The sequence below is a fragment of the Pteronotus mesoamericanus genome, unplaced genomic scaffold, assembly GCF_021234165.1.
Source record: "Pteronotus mesoamericanus isolate MK-2021 breed Mesoamerican mustached bat unplaced genomic scaffold, CSHL_Meso_final scaffold_54, whole genome shotgun sequence".
In the NCBI taxonomy this organism is placed as follows: domain Eukaryota; kingdom Metazoa; phylum Chordata; class Mammalia; order Chiroptera; family Mormoopidae; genus Pteronotus; species Pteronotus mesoamericanus.
In genome coordinates, this window is record NW_026555321.1 from 58,979,994 (window position 1) to 58,998,877 (window position 18,884).

Here is an 18,884-nt window from a genome sequence, read left to right on the forward strand (position 1 = left end):
CCAAAACCAGTGGTTTGACTCTTATTTTGAGTTTCTTATAAATTCCTCCCTTTCCATCTGTTTGTGTTGCTACCTCTCTGGTTCACTCTCTGACCATCTCAACTTATTACAAAAACACTTTTGATCAGTCTGTTCATTACCCTGACATCAGCTTAGAAGTATTAAAATGTCATCTGGCTTTTGCAGTTCAATGTAAATCCAGTAAACTCCTGGAGAGTAGAGACTTGAGCTTTTGTGTCCTCCATGGGCCTTAGGACAATTTAAATGAATAGTGTTTGTTAATTATGGAATGAGCAATAACAGTGTTGTCTAGAAAGCGCTTAGTCACGTATCACTTGCTGCGTGTAGTCTGTAGATTGTTCTGGATTAGCCCTTCTGACTTACTGTCTTGAATCCAGCTCATTAACCCATCAGGTTTTTTTCTTGCCCACAAATTCCCTACATTTTAGAGTAAGCTACTGTTTCCTGACAATAAGTCCTTTGTATTTTTATGTTTTTCTATTCTTTCCTCCACACTGATTTGTCAGCTAGTGCAACTTCAGCAATGATAGACATCTCCATATTGTTTTAGCTATACAGCTGGTCAGTCCTCCCAAAATAGTAGAGTGTATATGAATTATGTACTGTTTTCAGATGTCTTTTTTTAATCTCCAGTGATACTATTAATTAATTAGTGATTTAATTAATAAGAATATGGTAAGTTAAATGTGGGAGGGGTGGATGTTGTCAAACTATTAAATTACTTAGCTGTGTTCATTGTCTGTTTTTGTTTTTTCTCTCTTTTAAATCTAAGGGAAAGGGATGAAGAAAATAAAGAAATGTCATCTAAATCAGCAAAAATGGAAATGTCTTGTACTCTTCTGGGACAAGTGGAACCTGCTACACCTTCAATATGGAAAAATGAGGAGCAGCACCTCTCTCAGAATGAGCCAGTGGGGGAAGAAACAGATAACTTACTTACAGATGTGAATTCAAAATCCATTGTGAAAAATTCTTCCAATAAATCTCTTTCTACAGAAAAACTAAGATCAGAAAAAAGGAAAATTGATGATATAGCTCTAGCAAATGAAGTATTGGAAGAAGTATTCCAGAACACAAAACCAGAGTTAGATTTTGAAGTGAAAATTCAAAAACAAGAAGATGTCAGAATTAGAAAAATGCCAAGATTGGATATAGAAGCAAATGGTTCTTTTAAAGATGAAACAATACCAGAGAGTGACAAAATATCTGTAAGTAACATTTTTAATGAAAAGTATTGCAAACAGAAACTTAGAAGGTTAAAAAGTATTTTAGATATTTGTAATAACAGTATGAGTATCTGTTGTTTCCTTGAAATAAAATTAGTATCTTTAACACCCAGTATTAAGTATAAGAATTTGTGGGTTGATAGGGTAAATATTAAAAATAAAGTGATTCTTTGACAGTATATAATGATAGCAAATAAAGTTGTTATTTGTGATCGTTTAATAGATTTCCAGGCTGTACTGTTGTATCACACATTTGGCCATGAATGTAAGTATAGGAGATGCCTTAATAGAGGAAATAAAGATAGAAAGATGAAAAAAGTTAGTGAAACAAAGTATCTACTAAATAAATCTTTAGGGTAAAACATGTATAACATCACTAGAATTTTTTTTTCACTTTTGATCTTTAATGTCCTATCTTATTTTCATGCATGTTGATAATTGTTTTGTCTGCCTAAGTCTAAGAAACTCTCTATATTACTTACTTTATGCGTCAGTAAGTTGCCTGCTATCTATAGACAAATTAGCTCATTAGGTGAGAGCACAGACCTTATGAAATAAAAATTTAATATTCTGGTCTCCCGCTTAGGTCTGTTAGTTCAGCTCCCATTCATGGCCATGTGTGGTTATCCTCTCTTATAAACCACTGCTCGTTAAGGACAGGACTTAATAAACGGATAAGGATTAAGTGATTGTGAGGGACAGTGCTTGTTGAGAACCTGGTGTGTATCAAGCACTATATTAAGTGAGTAACTGCTATTGAAAGAAAAATGTATATGCCCTATTTAGCCTATATATTGTTATCTTCACATGAGGGAGACAATCCTTATTATTTCTTAGGAGTAAATCCCAGATTCTCTGGGGTGGAGCAGCTGTATCAGAATCACCAGGTGAGCTTCTAGATGTGGCTTCCTAGACTACAGCCCCAGAGACCCTGACCCTGTACACCTAGTTTTCATCCTAGAATAAGTTCCCTTATTGTATTAATCAGAATTCCTTTGTGGTCTTTAAAGTTCTAAAACCAGTGGTTTAAATAAGATAGGGTTATTTTTTTTTCCTATAAAAGAAGCCCAGAAGTAAGTAAGCAAAGCTTTTTGGTAGTCCCATGCTTTTAATTTCCTGGAAAGTCTGCCTTCTTGCTCTCCAGCATCACACTGACTTTGGATGGAGGAAGCACGGGGCAGAGAGGACAAAGTGAAGGCCTTTCCCTTGAGTTTCTCCCCACCTTCTAAGGAGCTTCCTCAGAAATCCAACTTGATAATTTGGTTTATTGGCTGTAAAGCTGGGAGATGCTTAAAGCATGACACATGGCTGTCCTAATGAACTCATCATTGTAAGGGAGAAAGAGAATGGATACTGACATACCCTGTAGCTAGATTGAGAACTTCAGAGACAGAGGGCTCTTTTATTATCAGGGATTGAAGATTAGCTCTCAGATTACCAAGAAATTAATTAAACTAAGTGGTTTAAATATTCTATAGATCACTTGTGGAGCAAATGCCACTACAATGGAGAGTTGGGGAAGTTAGCTTAATGTGGTGTATCATGAAATCCAAGGAATAATCAAGTTTAACAAAATTATGTCTCCATAAAGATATGTTTATTCTACATCAGTGGTGAGTTTACATTGTCATATTTGCTCCAGCCTGTTCCAGGACCTGTGCCCAGGCCTCGTAATAGTGTTTATTCTTGATTTTAGAAATTTTTTATTGTATTTTTTCATTAACATTTATCCCCCTTATACCTTTCTCCCCTGACTGTTGTCCGTGTGCTCACGTTGTTGTCCATGTCCATGATTCCTTTTGCCTTTTTGCTCAGCCCTCTACCTCTTAACACCCCTTACAACCATGCTGTCAGCCTGTTCTCAATGAGTCTTTCTATTTTGCTTGTTCAGTTTGTTCATTAGATTCCACATATGAGTGAAATCATATGGTGTTTGTCTTTCTCTGACTGGCTTATTTCACTTAGTATAATGTTCTCCAGGTCCATTCATGCTGTTGCAAAGGGTAAAATTTTCTTCTTTTTTATGGCCGAGTAGCATTCAATTGTATAAATGTCCCATAGTTGTTTTATCCACTCATCTACTGATGATGGACAGTTGGTCTGCTTCCATTATCTTGGCAACTGTAAACAACACTGCAGTGAACATAGGGGTGCTTATATTCTTTTGAATTAGTGTTTTGGGGTTTTTTTGATGAATTCCCAGAAGTAGAATCACTGAGTCATAAGGCAGTTCCATTTTAATTTTTGAGGTATCTCCATACTGCTTTCCACAGTGGCTGCACCAATCTTGATTTCTATCAACTGTGCAAAAGGCTTTGCACTTCTCCATATCCTCATCATCAATCATTTGTTGATTTACTGATGATAGCCATTCTGAGCAGTAGAGTTTGGTATCTCATTGTGGTTTTAATTTGCATTTCTCTTAGTGACTTTGCTGGTAACCGTATTTTTTCTGATATATCTCCTCAGGCAAGGGAAACAAAAGAAAAGATAAATGACTGGGACTACATCAAACTAAAAAGTTTTTGCATGGCAAAGGAAACCATCAACAAAATAAAAGGACAACCCACAGAATGGGAGAACATATTTGCAGATACATCTGTAAAGGTTTAGTCTCCAAAATTTATAAAGAATTTACAAAACTCAACACGCAAAAAAAATACAATCTAATTAAAAATGGGCAAAAGACCTGAATAGACACTTCTCCAAAGAGGACATACTGATGGCGAATAGGCATATATATGAAAAGATGCTCAACGTCAAATAAGTGTTTGGTCTTTAGAAAGTTAGGCCCTGGTTACATTAATGTGGCCACACATTTGAAAATATCTTTGCCTTGTGGTACCCTTTCCTCCAGTAATTATTTCTGATTTTCTCTCATGTTTTTATTTTCTTTTTCTCATCATCTTGTCCTGTTACATATGTTAATCTTTTTTTAATAGCCTTTTTTCTCCCCCCTTCAGTTCTCTCCCAGATTGGTCCACTGCTCACAGTGGCCACAGCTCTGTCTGTAAATGGTTGTGGTTTTAGTCACCATTCTTTGGTCCATGCTGTGTGGCTTCTAATTCATCTTTTAAATATCTACTTTGACTGCACATTTTCCCAGGGCTCATGTCACTAAGGAAGTGGACATTGGAGCCCAGGCTGGGAGAGACAAGAAGTGTGCACCAGACCCCAGTGATGCAGGGACCACTAGACAAGGGTTTTGCTGAGATTTACATGTTGTGTAATGCTTTCAGGGAATATTATTTTATTTGATTCTGTAGCATAATTTCCTTTATCCTTATTTTACTACTTCAGAATTCGTGACATTCTGAATAAAAATGCAGTACAAAACAAATACATTGTATAGACTTTTGAAGAGTGAATAGCAATTTGAGCCACACCTTTGGATATTCTAAAAGTTAAATTACTGTATTGTAGCACTATAATGTTTTAGTGAAAATTTTGTTACAGTGAAAGTAAAAACGCTTGTGTAATTTTTAAAAGCTTTTTATTTTGAGGTAGTCGTTTATATACATGCTGTTACAAAGGATTATATATAGAGATGCCATATATTTTTCACCCTGTTCCTTTAACTATAACACCTTGCATAGCTAGAGTATGTATCAGGGAATTGACGTGGGTACAATTCATCAACCTTAACTCAGACAATGTGAAGCCATTTTTAAGAATTTAAAATGTGTGAAAGTCTGTGGATGCTCAAGGATTAAAGGAATTGCACTTAATATTTCTAGCTATAGAAGCAATGAACAGAAAAATGATTTCTTAATCCTTTCATTTAAAAAATTCTTTACATTCTTAAGAAGGCAAAAATGTTATACTTTCCGTTGACAGTGGATTCTTTAGTTATATTTCTGAAAGGCAATTTCTAAAATATGTTGATGGAAGAACTGCTGTTTTCCTGTTTTGGGATTTAAACAGAGATTGTAGCATGTCTGTATGAGTTTCTGTAAGCTGAACTAAAAAGCTGTTGGCTAGATACTCCTGCTAAGAGTTTATCCTGACATAAACGGAAGCTAGCTGCACCTGAGTCTGGGCCTTACTTTCGGTCTTCCAGCTTCCTTAAAACAGAAACATGACTTGGTATCCTTGTTAATTAACATCATTCCTCTTCCCTGACAGCACCCACTGTCTACACAACATCTCTCATTCCACTTCATTCCACCTCCAATTCTAAAATAAACTTTTCTCCTCTCTAATAACTATAGCATCTTCCAAAGCCCAGTGCAATAGCTACCACTCACTGGACACCATCATCTGTTTACAGCAGCCCTGCAGTGAAGCATGCACTATGCATTGAAAGATTGGGAAACTGACAGTAGGAGGTGTTAAGTAACTTGCCAAGGTCACATAGCTATGTTTTGACAATGGTACAAAACACAGGTCTACCCCTCTGGAGTAAGGCCAAGTTTCTGGGTGGGGTGTAATATGATTCTCTGAGATAGGAAATAAAAACTTGCTTGAGGGGATGAGCAAGTTTAGAGGAGTGAGGCAGGATGGGGAGAATGCGTGGGGAGTGATTTGTTCTGCTTGTGAAAACAGCTTCCAATGGAAGATGCATGTGAGAATGCTCGGTAAAAGTACTCAACACATGGTAGGCTTGGAATATAAATCTTAATCTCACTGTTGATGGACAGTAATACACTTCAGTCCCTTAGCAAGCACAAAGTATATTTGTTTTTCTTCCCTTTTCTGTCCAACTTACTAAAATTTTTCTGTATTACTGAATCATTGAAAATTTGATATAAAGTAATATACCTCTCTGTTGTATCCAAAGAGACTATAGTTTTCACTGAAAATATTAGAAAGCCATGTGTGTAATATGCTTTTGTCTAGAACATGGTCTGGATATATGAATGTGAAAGAGTATGATTGTATACAAGGCAGTCTCTACTTTATTACAGATAAACATCTCAAATAATTAAAGTAACTCATTTTGAGTTAAGGGTGATTTAAAATACAATTTTAAATGTAAATTTAGATAGAATCCTGTAAAAGAGTTTGTTTTTAATTGTAAAAGGAATACATAATAATGGAGAAATATGGAAAATTAAAAAACAGTGACTATTTGTTGATACCATCCTGACTGCTGGTAACTATAGTTAATATTTTGGTGTTTCCCTTTTTAAATCATATTTTGCAAACTTGGAATCCATTGTTAATGTAATTTTATAGCCATTTTTATGGTCATTTCTCATATTAATAGTCCTTGCATATATAACTTATATGAACTTAGATTGCTTCTAGCTCTTTGTTCCTATGACCAACTCATACTACAGTATACTTTATACATATATTTCTGTTCTCATCTTACAGTTTCTGTAGTAAACATACTTTTTTAAAAATATATTTTATTGATTATGCTATTACAGTTTTACCATTTTTTGCCCCTTTGCTCCCTGCTGCCTGGTCCCTCCAGCAGTACCCCCACATGGTTCATGTACATGGGCTGTGCATATAAGTTCTTTGGCTTCTCTATTTCCTATACTATTCTTAACATCCCCCTATTTTGTACCTATGATTTATGGTTCTTAATCCCTGTACCTTTTCTCCCATTCTCCTCCTTCCCCCTCCCAGCTGATAGCCCTCCAAATGTTTCCCATACCTATGATTCTGTTCCTGTTCTGGTGGTTTGCTTAGTTTGTTTTATAGATTCAGTTGTTAATAGGTTTGAATTTGTTGCCCTTTTAATGTTCATAGTTTTGATCTTTTTCTTAAATAGGTCCCTTTAACATTTCATATAATAATGGCTTTGTGATGCTGAATTCCTTTAGCTTTACCTTGTCTGGGAAGCACTTTATCTGCCCTTCCATTCTAAATGGTAGCTTTGCTGGACAGAGTAATCTAGGTTGTAGGTCCTTACTTTTCTTCACTTTGAATATTCTTGCCATCCCCTTCTAGCCTGCAAAGTTTTTTTTGAGAAATCAGCTGGTAGTCTTATGGGAACTCATTTGTACATAATGCTCTGCTTTTCTCTTGCTGCTTTTAAGATTCTCTCTTTGTCTTTAACCTTTGGCATATTAATTATGATGTGTCTTGGTGTGGTCCTCTTTGGGTCCATCTTATTTGGTACTCTTTGTGCTCCTGGACTTAATGTCTATTTCCTTCACCAAATTAGGGAAGTTTTCTTTCTTTCTTTTTTCAAATAAGTTTTCAATTTCTTGCTCTTCCTCTTCTTTTTCTGGCATCCCTATGATTCAGATATTGGTATGTTTGGAGATGTCCCAGAGGCTGTTTATACGCTCCTCATATTTTTACATTGTTTTTCTTGCTCTTCTGGGTTGAATGCTTATTTTTTTCTTTATGTTCCAAGTTGTTGATTTGAATCTTGGCTTCATCCCCTCCATTGTTGGTTCCCTGGAGATTTTTTTTTAATTTCACTTAATGTAACCTTCATTTCTGCCTGGATGTTTTTTTATGCTATTGCTGAACCCAGTGAGTTCTTTCAGCATCCTGATAACCAGTGTTTTGAACTCTAATCTGATAGGTGGGTTATCGCCATTCATTCTTTTTCTGGGGTTTTGTTCTATTCTTTCATTTGGTCCATATTTCTTCGTCTCCTCAATTTGGCAGCCTCCCTTTGTTTGTTTCTGTGTATTATGTAGAGCTGCTTTGACTCCCCATCTTAGTAGTGTGGCCTGTTGTGAAAAAGTCACCTATAAATTGTATGGGGCAGAGCCTTAGGTAATCGCCAGGGCAGAGCAACCCACTTCACCGCTTTGAGGCTCTGTGTAGGGGGTAGGTCTCAGAGATGGGACAGTGCTGCTGACTAGCTCCTGGAGGTTTGCCTGCCACTTGCCTTGTTTCCAGTGACCTCATTTTTCTTCCCGTGTATGACTGGTGCCCTTCTAGCTTCTGCTCTGGTGCCGAATCCCACAGCAGGGTGGGCCTGCATAAGTTCTAAGTCCTAAGTCTGTGCAGGCCCTTTAAGCAGTCTCCTGAAAATCCAGCAGTTTTCCCCCTCTGCCTCAACCTCCATTGGTTTTTCAGCCAAAGTTAGAGGGATTTATCTTCTGGCACTGTAACACCGGGCTGTGTGGTTTGGCCTGGACTGGGATCCCTCTCTCCTAAGGTATCCCTCCTGATTTTTATATACCATACAGGAATGTGAGACTGTCCATACCACCTCCTCTCCATTACCACACTGAGTCTCTGTGCCTCTCTTCCCTTCTTTGTCTCCGTCTCTCCTACCCATATGGATGAATTGTGGTTCCTCAAATCCTTGGTTGTAGGACTTCTATACAGCTTGATTTTCTGACGGTTCTGGGTGTGACTTGTTTTGAGGTCTAGTTGAAATTTTTTCTGTAGTTGTGCAAGGAGGCAAAGTGTGTTCACCTACACCTCCATCTTGACTGGAAGTCCTCTAGGAAAGATACTTAAAAGTCAGATAACTGTCCAAGAGCATGAATATCTCTGAAGTTTTCAGAAAGTTACCATTTTATAACTTCTTTCAACAATACTTTTTGTTTAGCAAAAAAATGAAATTGGGAAGAAATGTGAGATCAATAAAGAATTACTGTGGTCAACTAGAGAAGAACCATCAGTGAAGAAAATTTTAATTTTTATAAAAGTTTGATTTATGAACCATCATCTCATCAGTATGAACCATCTGTCAGTATTCTTTCTTAGGATTAATTATTTCTCTTTCTATGCTTTGATCTCATAATTATGCCTTCTCTGGATAGATCATATAACCACGATAGATCATATAACCATGATAGAGCAAAAAGAATATAGAGAAAAGCTGAAGTGTAATTCCCTGTGCTCTATTCCATAGATAAGTGACCTTGAAGAAGTCATTTTCACGTTTATGAACCTCAAGTATTGTTTATAAAACAAAGTTGACACTTTTCGAATAGGGTTGTTGTTTCTATCAAGTAGAGTAATGGATGCAAAAATTTTCTGAACTCCAAAACACAGTACAGAAGTATGAGGTCATTGTAATTTTATTAGCTTTTCTGATTATAATCTGTCACTATCCAATGAACCTTTTCTTTTGACTTCTTTTTTCTTCTCTCCCTGACTGTCTTTATCTTAGTCCTCTTAACAACGTCCCTCTGAAAATATACAAAGCAATTTGAAAAGCTAAGATGGTCAGCCTCAGCAGCTATAACAATGTTGAGGTGTAACTGTTAGTTAATAACAAGTGATAATAAAGACTCTCAGTCTGCCACAGGAAGGAATCTTCAGGCTGATTTAATAAATATTTATCCAGAATAAATGCGGCTTTCAGTTAAACAATTAATGTGTCCAGAATTAATTACTGATTTTTCTGAGGTGTCAAAAATAATTTAAAAATAGAAATTATTGAAAATCCAAGAAAGCTTAAATATAAGAATATATGGAATGAATTGTATAGTAATCTTGGAGTACTTTTTTATCCTTGCCCAGGGATATGCTTATTGATTTTAAAGAGAGAGGAAGGGAGAGAAAGAAAGAGGGAGAAATATCGATGTAAAAGAGAAACATCAATCAGGTTGCTTACTATATGTGCCCCTATCAGGGATCTGTCCTACAACCTAGGTATGTGCTCTGATGGGGAATCAAACACACAACCTTTTTGTGTATGTGACAGTGCTCCAATGAACTGAGCCACCTGGCCAGTGCTGGAGGACAGTTTTAATGAGAAGCGGACAGTATTGAGATTTGCCAAGAAAATATATACAAGAAGATAAATTGTTTATTGAGATGATATTTATTAAAATAGCCACTAAATTAAAAATAATATGGTTTTAGCCTTCTGTCATAGATTAGTGTGTTATAAATGTTTCTAAAGTTATTGAGTACTTGAATAAACACTTTTTCTGGTTTTGAAATAGATATTAATTCCAAATACAAAGTTCATATGCCTAAAATAAACCTTTTTAACTTTTTTTTCCAGATATTTTGACTTTGTTTCTGTAGACCCCTAAATGACAAGCAATTTTGCTTTTTCTTCTTATTTCTTCTTATCCCTTCTTATCCATCCATCCTATATACCCCCATTAAGAACAGTGACAGCCTTCAGCATGATGGTGAGATGCTTCCAAGGAAGATGTTACTGACCGAATTTAGATCACTGGTGGTTAGTAACTCTGCCTCCAGAAATGTACCCAGTGTAAATGATGATTATGGTCGACTAAAGAATTTCAAAAAGTTCAGAAAGGTATGTATTCTTTTAACTAAAATATCACAAGAGGGCAGTGTTTGAAATGTTTTTGGACACTACTGAGGCTAACCAGTAATCAAAGCAGTTCATGTTGAAAACTAATGTTGTTTCTTCCACTTAAAACAGTTAAAACATGAACTGACAGTTAATATATGGAACACCTAGAATGAAACAAACTTCATTAAGACTGAATTCTTTAAAGTGTGTGTTTACCTGGTTTTTCCCATTGTAATCAGCATATTGATAGGGTCCTCTCAGCTCTAATACTGATCTATGACTACCTGAAGGGGTATTTTAATGCAGGACTTTATGAAAATAACAAATTTGTTGAAAATAACTCAGCACATTTAATAAGAAAACTAGACATTTTATTATTACATGTTTATATAAAATAAAATATGAATTTGTACACTTATTATTACTCTCAGACCTGAGTCCCTCCTTTTTAAGGAACTGTTAAGATTATTATTTCATCACTATTCTTAAAAGAATATTTCTGACCTAGTCTGTATTATTTTGTTGTTATTCTGGGATATTTTCTTCCTTCTGTAAACCTACTACTGACTGTTAGTTTTTGCTTAGGCATTTGATGAGAATACAGTAGTAATTTTGAAAGCGGTTCCTGTAGAAATAGCTTTTTTCCTAGAACACAATCTGTATGATTCTTGTTATAACCATGAGCTGTTGGAGCTTTTTCTCTATTAGCTACTATTAACATTTCTCAGTTAAATTAGTTCTCTACCTACTATGGCAGGCTCTACAAGGTTCTAAACTCTAAGAGGAAGAATCTCTTCTACTTAGAGAGGAAGATGGAAGTATTTCCATCACATGGCTCACTTACCCTTTCCCACTCACAGCTGTGGCTCATTAAGAGCACAAGGGCGTTCTTACCTCATGTTTACTTCATGTTCAGTATCGTATTACAAAATATCATTGTTAAGTCAAAATCCAGAATGCATACTTTATTTTTTATTAAGTTACCAAAGGAAAAACAAAAATACTGTTGGCACAGGAGTGGTGAAGAGATATACAGCAGTAAAAACTGCTGGAAACTCATTTGGAAAAACTTACAACCCTTAAAAATATTAATATCATGACAAGGAATTTTTTTGAGAGGAAAAAAGAAATTCAACCCAAAATTTGTAGGAAAGGTGTTTGATTACCTCTGATGAAAGAATTCATCTAAGTTTTTCTTTATATACCCAAATCAATGACATGATTATATTTGTACTTTTAAAATATTGCATAATGATGAAATGAACTTAACATTCCCTTTTTAGTTTCTATTTTAAAAGTATGTTCCATAAATATGAAGGATGTATTTATCTTATACCCTAAACACAATATTACCAGCGTGCTTGTTGTTTTCACACTTGTAATGTGAAACATGTTTAAGCAGTTTGTATTTGTAGGCAATAAAATTACACTTAAAAGTATGAACTATTGACATCTCCAACATGTCTTGCGAAGGATGTGTAAATTAGGAAGTTTAAGTACTTGAATATTCACAAGGTCTAGAAGCGGCTTAGGTATTGATATCTTTACGACACAGAATACAACAAGTGATGGCGAGGTTGTATGGAAAAGGGAACCCTGGTGCACTGTTGGTGGGAATGCTGACTGGGGCATCCACTGTGGAAAACAGTATGGAATTTCCTCAAAACACTAAAGACGGAACTGGCTTTTGATCCAGTGATCCCACTGTAGGGATTATACCCTAAGAATACTGAAACACCAATTCAAAAGAAACTATGCACCCCAATGATCACAGCAGCACAATTTACAATAGCCAAGTGCTAGAGGCAGCCTAAGTGCCCATCAGTAAATCAATGGATCGGAGAACTGTGGTACATTTAAACAGTGGAATATGACACAGCAGGAAGAAAGAAGGAACTCCTACCCTTCGTGACGGATGGAACTGGAGAGCATTATGCTAAGTGAAATAAGCGAGGCGGCGAGAGACAAATACCATATGATCTCAGCTATAAGTGGAACCTAATGAACAAAACAAGCAAACGAGCAAAATAGAACCAGAGACGTGGAAATAAGGAACAAACTTACACTGACCAGAGGATATGGGAGAAAGGGATAACGGGGGAATGGGAGAGGAGAAGGGGAAGCATCTAGTCAAGGGACATGTATAAAGGACCCATGGTAATCGACAGTAGGGTGGAAACTGACTGAAGGAGCAGGGGTGTAGACAGATCAGGGGAGAGCAACACAGAAAATATTGGGGCACCTGTAATTGAAAACAAAAAAAAATTAAAACACTTGTATAGGGGATCAAGATGGTGGAGGACTGAATGGAAGTCACACTGACCTCCCAGGACCAATCTGGAATTACAAGTAAATTGTGGCAAACAAATTGAACAAATAACTGAACAATAGCAAGAGAGGAGCCTTATAACCTCAGACAGACAGAAGGATCAGCTTTAGCACAACCTAACTGAATTTCACACCACAAAGTCAGGAAATCAAGACAGATCAATTTAAGAAACAGAAGCGAAAAAGAAGAGTCTCACAAATAATGAGAAGACAAAGAAACACCCCCCAATCAAAGAAAGGAGGAACCCCCACAAAGAGAAATAAATGAAATAGAGGCAAGTAAACTACTAGATACTAAGTTCAAAACAATGGTTCTAAAGAAGCTCAGTGAGCTCAGAGAGAATTACCAAAAACTACAGGGGAACTGTGAGGAAGTTACTGCAAACTGGCAAAATTAAAATGACGAATGGCAAAGACAAACAGAGTCCTAAAGGCAGCAAGTGAGAAAGAGGTAGTAACATACAAGGGAGCCCCAATACAGCTAGCAGCTGACTTCTCAACAGAAACACTGCAGGCCAGAAGGGAATGGCAAGATATATGCCAAGTAATGAAGAGCAAAGGCCTGCAACCAAGACTGCTCTGCCCAGCAAGGCTCTCCATAAAAATGGAAGGCGAAATAAAGTTTCCCCAGACAAAAGAAGGCTAAAAGACTACACCTCCACCAAACCAGCACTGCAAGATATGCTAAAGGGACTGCTTTAAGAAGATGAAGAAAAAGACTCTATGAATACCCAGTTCCTTTCACAGTCACCAATACTTGATATTACCAATATTTTCAATACTTATTAATCTCATTGTGACAATGATGTATTTTAGTTGCTACTTTATTATTTGTTGAAACTAAACCTCTTTTTGTATATTTATTGCCTAATTCTATGATTTTTAAAAAGCTTTAAGTGACTTTTTGGTATTCTTTATCCATTTTTTGACTGTTCGTAGAATTTTTTCACAGAACAAAAACTATTAACCCTTTTTCAGATGTGTTCAAATACTTTCCTATTCTAATACTTGTCCTTTAACTGTTTTTATTTGTATATTACTGTATAGTCTTTTTTTTTCAATTGTTCCAATAATATTCTCCCCCCCTGAAGCATTTATTTATTTATTTATTTATTTATTTATTTATTTATAAATACATTTGTCTCTGCCTCCCACTGACCACTTTCCCTTGCCCCCTCCCTCCTTCCCTCCCTCAGCTCTTCCCCTTTGGTTTTGTCCATGAGTCCTTGCTATATGTTCCTTGACTTTCCCCTTCCCTTCCCTTTCCCTGCCCCCCCACCCTACTTCCCTCTTGTCTCTGTTGGTTTCTTTTTCCTTTCAGTGTTGCTGGTCATATTTTCCTTGCATCTTTGTATTGTTGGTTAGGTTCTGCTTATAGGTGAGATCATATGGTATTTGTCTTTCGCCCCCTGGCTTATTTCGCTTAGCATGATGCTCTCCAGTTCCATCCATGCTGTCGCGAAGTTTAGTAGTTCTTTTTTTCTTTCTGCTGCGTAGTATTCCATTATGTATATGTGCCATAATTTTTTGATCCAATAATCTACTGATGGGCATTTACGTTGCTTCCAACACTTGGCTATTGTAAATTGTGCTGCTGTGAACATTGGGGTGCATAGGTTCTTTTGTATTGGCGTTTTGGTGGTCTTAGGGTATAGTCTCAGCAGGGAAATCACTGAAACAAAAGGCAGTGCCATTTTCAGCTTTTCGAGGAAATTCCACACTGCTTTCCACAGTGGCTGCACCAGTCTGCATTCCCACCAACAGTGGACTAGGGTTCCCTTTTCTCCACAGCCTTGCCAGCACCTGTCGTTTCTTGATCGGTTTATGATGGCCATTCTGACTGGTGTGAGGTGGTATCTCATGGTGGTTTTGATCTGCATTTCTCTGATGGCTAGTGAAGCTGAGCATCCTTTCAAATGCCTCTGGGCCCTCTATCTCCTCCTTGGCAAAGCGTCTGCCCAGGTCCTTTGCCCATTTTCTGATTAGATCGTTGATCTTCTTGTAGTGGAGTCGAGTGAGTTCTTTATATATCTTGGAGATCAAACCTCTATCTGATGTATCATTAGTGAATTATTTTCCCATATGGTTGGCTCCCTTTTCATTTTGCTGATGTTTTCTTTCGCCGTGCAGAAGCTTCTTATTTTGATGAGGTCCCACTTGGTTATTCTTTCTTTATGTCCCTTGCTTTAGGAGACATATCAGTGAAAAAATTGCTGCGTGGGATATCTGAGAGTTTCCTGCCAATGTTCTCCTCCAGGACTTTAATGGTGTTGCGACTTATATTTAAGTCTTTTATCCATCTTGAGTTTGTTTTTATGTATGGTGTCAGCTGATGATCCAATTTCAATTTTTTGCATGTAGCCGTCTAGCTCTCCCAACACCATTTGTTGAAGAGGCTATTATTGCTCCATTTGATGCTTCTGCCCCCTTTGTCAAATATTAGTTGCCCATAGAGACCTGGGCTTATTTCTGGACTTTCTATTCTGTTCCACTGGTCTATGGGTCTGTTCTTGTGCCAGTACCAGATTGTTTTGAGTATAGTGGCTTTGTAGTAGAGTTTGATGTCCGGTATTGTGATCCCTTCTACTTTGTGTTTCTTTCTCAAAATGGCTGCGGCTATTCGGGGTCATTTATGGTTCCATATAAATTTTTGAAATGTCTGTTCTATTTCTGTGACATATGTCATTGGTACCTTAATAGGGATTGCGTTGAATCTATAAATTGCTTGGGGTAGTATGGACATTTTGATGATATTAATTCTTCCAATGCATGAGCATGGTATATGCTTCCATTTATTTGCGTCTTCCTAATTTCTTTTTTCAATGTTGTATAGTTTTCTGCGTACAGGTCTTTTATGTCTTTGGTTAAATTTATGCCTACGTACTTTATTTTTGTTTTTGCTGTATCGAATGGTATTTTTTCTCTGATTTCTTCTTCTTCTATTGCATTGCTGGTGTACAAAAATGCCTTTGATTTCTGAGTGTTGACTTTGTATCCTGCTGTTTTGCCAAACTCACTTATTAGGCTGAGGAGTTTTTTGGTAGAGTCTACAGGGTTCTCTATGTACACTATCATGTCATCTGCAAACAATGATAGCTTTATTTCCTCCTTTCCTATTTGAATGCCTTTTATCTCTTTCTCTTGTCCGACCACGGTGGCTAGGACTTCCAATACGATGTTGAAAAGAAGCGGTGAGAGCGGACATCCTTGTCGTGTTCCCGATCTTAGTGGGAAAGCTTTCAGTTTTTGCCCGTTGCGTATGATGTTGGCTGTAGGTTTTTCATAATTGGCCTTTATTACGTTGAGGAATGCCCCATTTATTCCCATTTTGCTGAGTGTTTTGATCATAAATGGGTGCTGTACCTTATCGAATGCTTTTTCTGCGTCTATTGATATGATCATGTGGTTTTTGTCTTGTCTTTATTTTTTAATTATCTATTTCATTTTTTTATTTTTTTTAAATTTATTTGTCTTTATGTGATGTATCACGTTTACTGATTTGCGTATATTGAACCATCCCTGCATTCCTAGGATGAATCCCACTTGATTGTGGTGGATAATCTTTTTAATGTATTGCTGGATGCGGTTTGCCAATATTTTGTTGAGGATTTTAGCATCTATGTTCATCAGCGAAATTGGCCTGTAGTTTTCTTTCTTTGTAGTGTCTTTATCTGGTTTTGGGATCAGGGTGATGCTGCCTCATAGAAAGAGTCTGGGAGTGTTCCCTCCTCTTGGATTTTTTGGAATCGTCTGAGAAGGACAGGGGTTAGCTCTTCCTTAAATGTTTTGTAAAATTCTCCTGGGAAACCGTCTGGCCCTGGGCTTTTGTATGCTGGGAGTTTCTTGATGACTGCTTTAATTTCCCCAGCTGTTACCAGTCTGTTCAAGCTTTCTGTTTTCTTCCTCCTTCAGTGTTGGAAGATTATACTTTTCTAAAAATTTGTCCATTTCATCAAGATTTTCAAATTTCTTGGCATATAATTATTCATAATAGTTTCTGATGATCATTTGTATTTCTGTGGTATTAGTTGTTATTTCTCCTCTTTCATTTCTGATATTATTAATTTGGGTCCTCTCCCTTTTTTTCTTGATGAGTCTGCTTAAAGGCTTGTCAATTTTATTTATCTTTTCAAACAACAAGCTTCTGGATTGGTTGATCCTCTGAATTGTTCTTTTTGTCTCTATGTCATTCAGTTCTGCTCTAATCTTGCCTATTTCTTTCCTTCTACTTGCTCTGGGATTTATTTGTTGTTGTTTCTCCAGTTCTTGAAGTTGTAGTGTTAGGTCTTTTATTTGAAATGTTTCTATCTTTTTTAGGTAAGCCTGTATTGCTATGAACTTCCCTCTCAGGACCGCCTTCGCTGTGTCTCATAGGTTTTGGACCGTTGTCTGTTCATTTTCATTTGTTTCCAGAAACTTGTTTGATTTCTTCTCTTATCTCATTATTGACCCATTCATTGTTTAATGGTGTACTTTTCAGTCTCCATGAGTTTGCAAGTTTTTGAAGTTTCTCTTTGAGGTTGATTTCCAGTTTCAAACCCTTTTGGTCCGAGAAAAAGTTTGGTATTATTTCAATTTCCCTAAATGTGCTGAGGCTTGCTTTGTGTCCTATCATGTGGTCTATCTTTGAAAAACTGCCATGAGCATTTGAAAAGAATGTGTATTTTTCTTCTTTGGGATGTAAGGTTCTCTATATGTCAGTTAAGTCTCTTTGATTCAGTGCGTCATTCAGCGCCACGATATGTTTATTAATGTTTTGTTTTGAAGATCTGTCCATTTTTGACAGTGGGGTGTTGAAATCCCCTACTATCAGTGTGTTGCTGTCTATATCTTTTTTGAAGTCATCCAACAATTTCCTTATAAACTTGGGGGCTCCTATATTGGGAGCATATAAGTTTACAATGTTGATGTCTTCTTGATAGATTCTTCCTTTATGTATGATAAAGTGCCCCTCTGGGTCTCTCTTTATGGCCTTTGCTTTGAAATCTACTTTGTCTGATACAAGTATGGCAACGCCAGCCTTTTTCTCATGTCCATTTGCTTGGAATATTATTTTCCATCCCTTTACTTTCAATGTGTGTAGGTCTTTTGCTCTGAGGTGGGTCTCTTGTAGGCTGCATATGTGTGGGTCATGTTTTCTTTTCCATTCAGCTACCCTGTGTCTTTTGATTGGGGCATTGAGTCCATTCACATTGAGAGATATTACTGATAGAAACTTACTCATCTTTTCTCTTTGTACTTGTGTTCCTCTCTGTCTCATTCTTTTCCTTCATCTGCTTAAACCAGTCCCCTTAGCATATCTTGGAGAGCTTGTCCTGATAGAGATGTATTCTCTTAGCCTTCTTTTGTCTGGGAAACTCCGTATTTCCCTTTCTATTTTAATGGAGAGCCTAGCTGGGTAGAGCAGCCTTGGCTGTAGGCCCTTGCTCTTCATGGCTTGGGATATTTGTTTCCATTCCCTTCTGGCTTGTCATGTTTCTGTTGAGAAGTCAGCTCCTAGGCTTATCGGGGCCCCCTTGTATGTTACTTTCTCCTTCTCCCTTGCTGCCTTGAGGATTCTCTCTTTGTCTTTGACATTTGCCATTTTAATGATGATGTGTCTTGGAGTGGGCCTCATTGGGTTCCTCTTGCATGGGGCCCTCTGTGCTTCCTGGACCCGTGAGATCTTTTCTCTCCTCAAATTGAGGAAGTTTTCCATCATTACTTTTTCAAACAGGTTCTCTATCCCTTGCTCCTCTTCTTCTCCTTCTGGTATCCCTATTATACGGATATTATTGCGTTTCAGGTTGTCCTGCATTTCCCTAAATGCCTCTTCATTCTTTTTGGGCCATTTTTCCATTTCTTGTTCTTTCTGGGAGCTTTTTTCTACCTTTTCCTCTATCTCACTGATTCGATCCTCAACTTCATCCAGCCTGCTTTGGATTCCTTCTACTGTGTTCTTCAATTCAGAAATGGTATTCTTCATATCCTCTTGTGTCTTCTTGATAGTTTCTATGTCCTTTTCCAGGCTGATATAGTTTGCTGTAAGATCCTGATAGTTCTCTGCAGTTTCTCATAGTTCTCTTTGAGCTGGCTGAGCTCATTGAGCTTCCTTAGAACCATTGTTTTGAATTCAGTATCTGATAGTTCCCTTGCCTCTATTTCATTGAGCTCTCTCTGTG

General features: G+C 37.1%; 1 protein-coding gene across 2 annotated transcripts in view; it reads left to right on the plus strand.

Annotated features, from left to right (window-relative positions):
* NBN (nibrin) overlaps window positions 1–18,884 on the plus strand; it is a 58,255-nt gene that overhangs the window by 28,716 nt on the left and 10,655 nt on the right. Inside the window, exons 11-12 of one of the 2 annotated variants that reach the window (XM_054595483.1) lie at window positions 794–1,229; window positions 10,240–10,395. In XM_054595483.1, the coding sequence (XP_054451458.1) occupies window positions 794–1,229; window positions 10,240–10,395 (592 nt within the window). The remainder of the gene's footprint in view (window positions 1–793; window positions 1,230–10,239; window positions 10,396–18,884) is intronic. The other variant, XM_054595486.1, reaches the window with a different exon arrangement.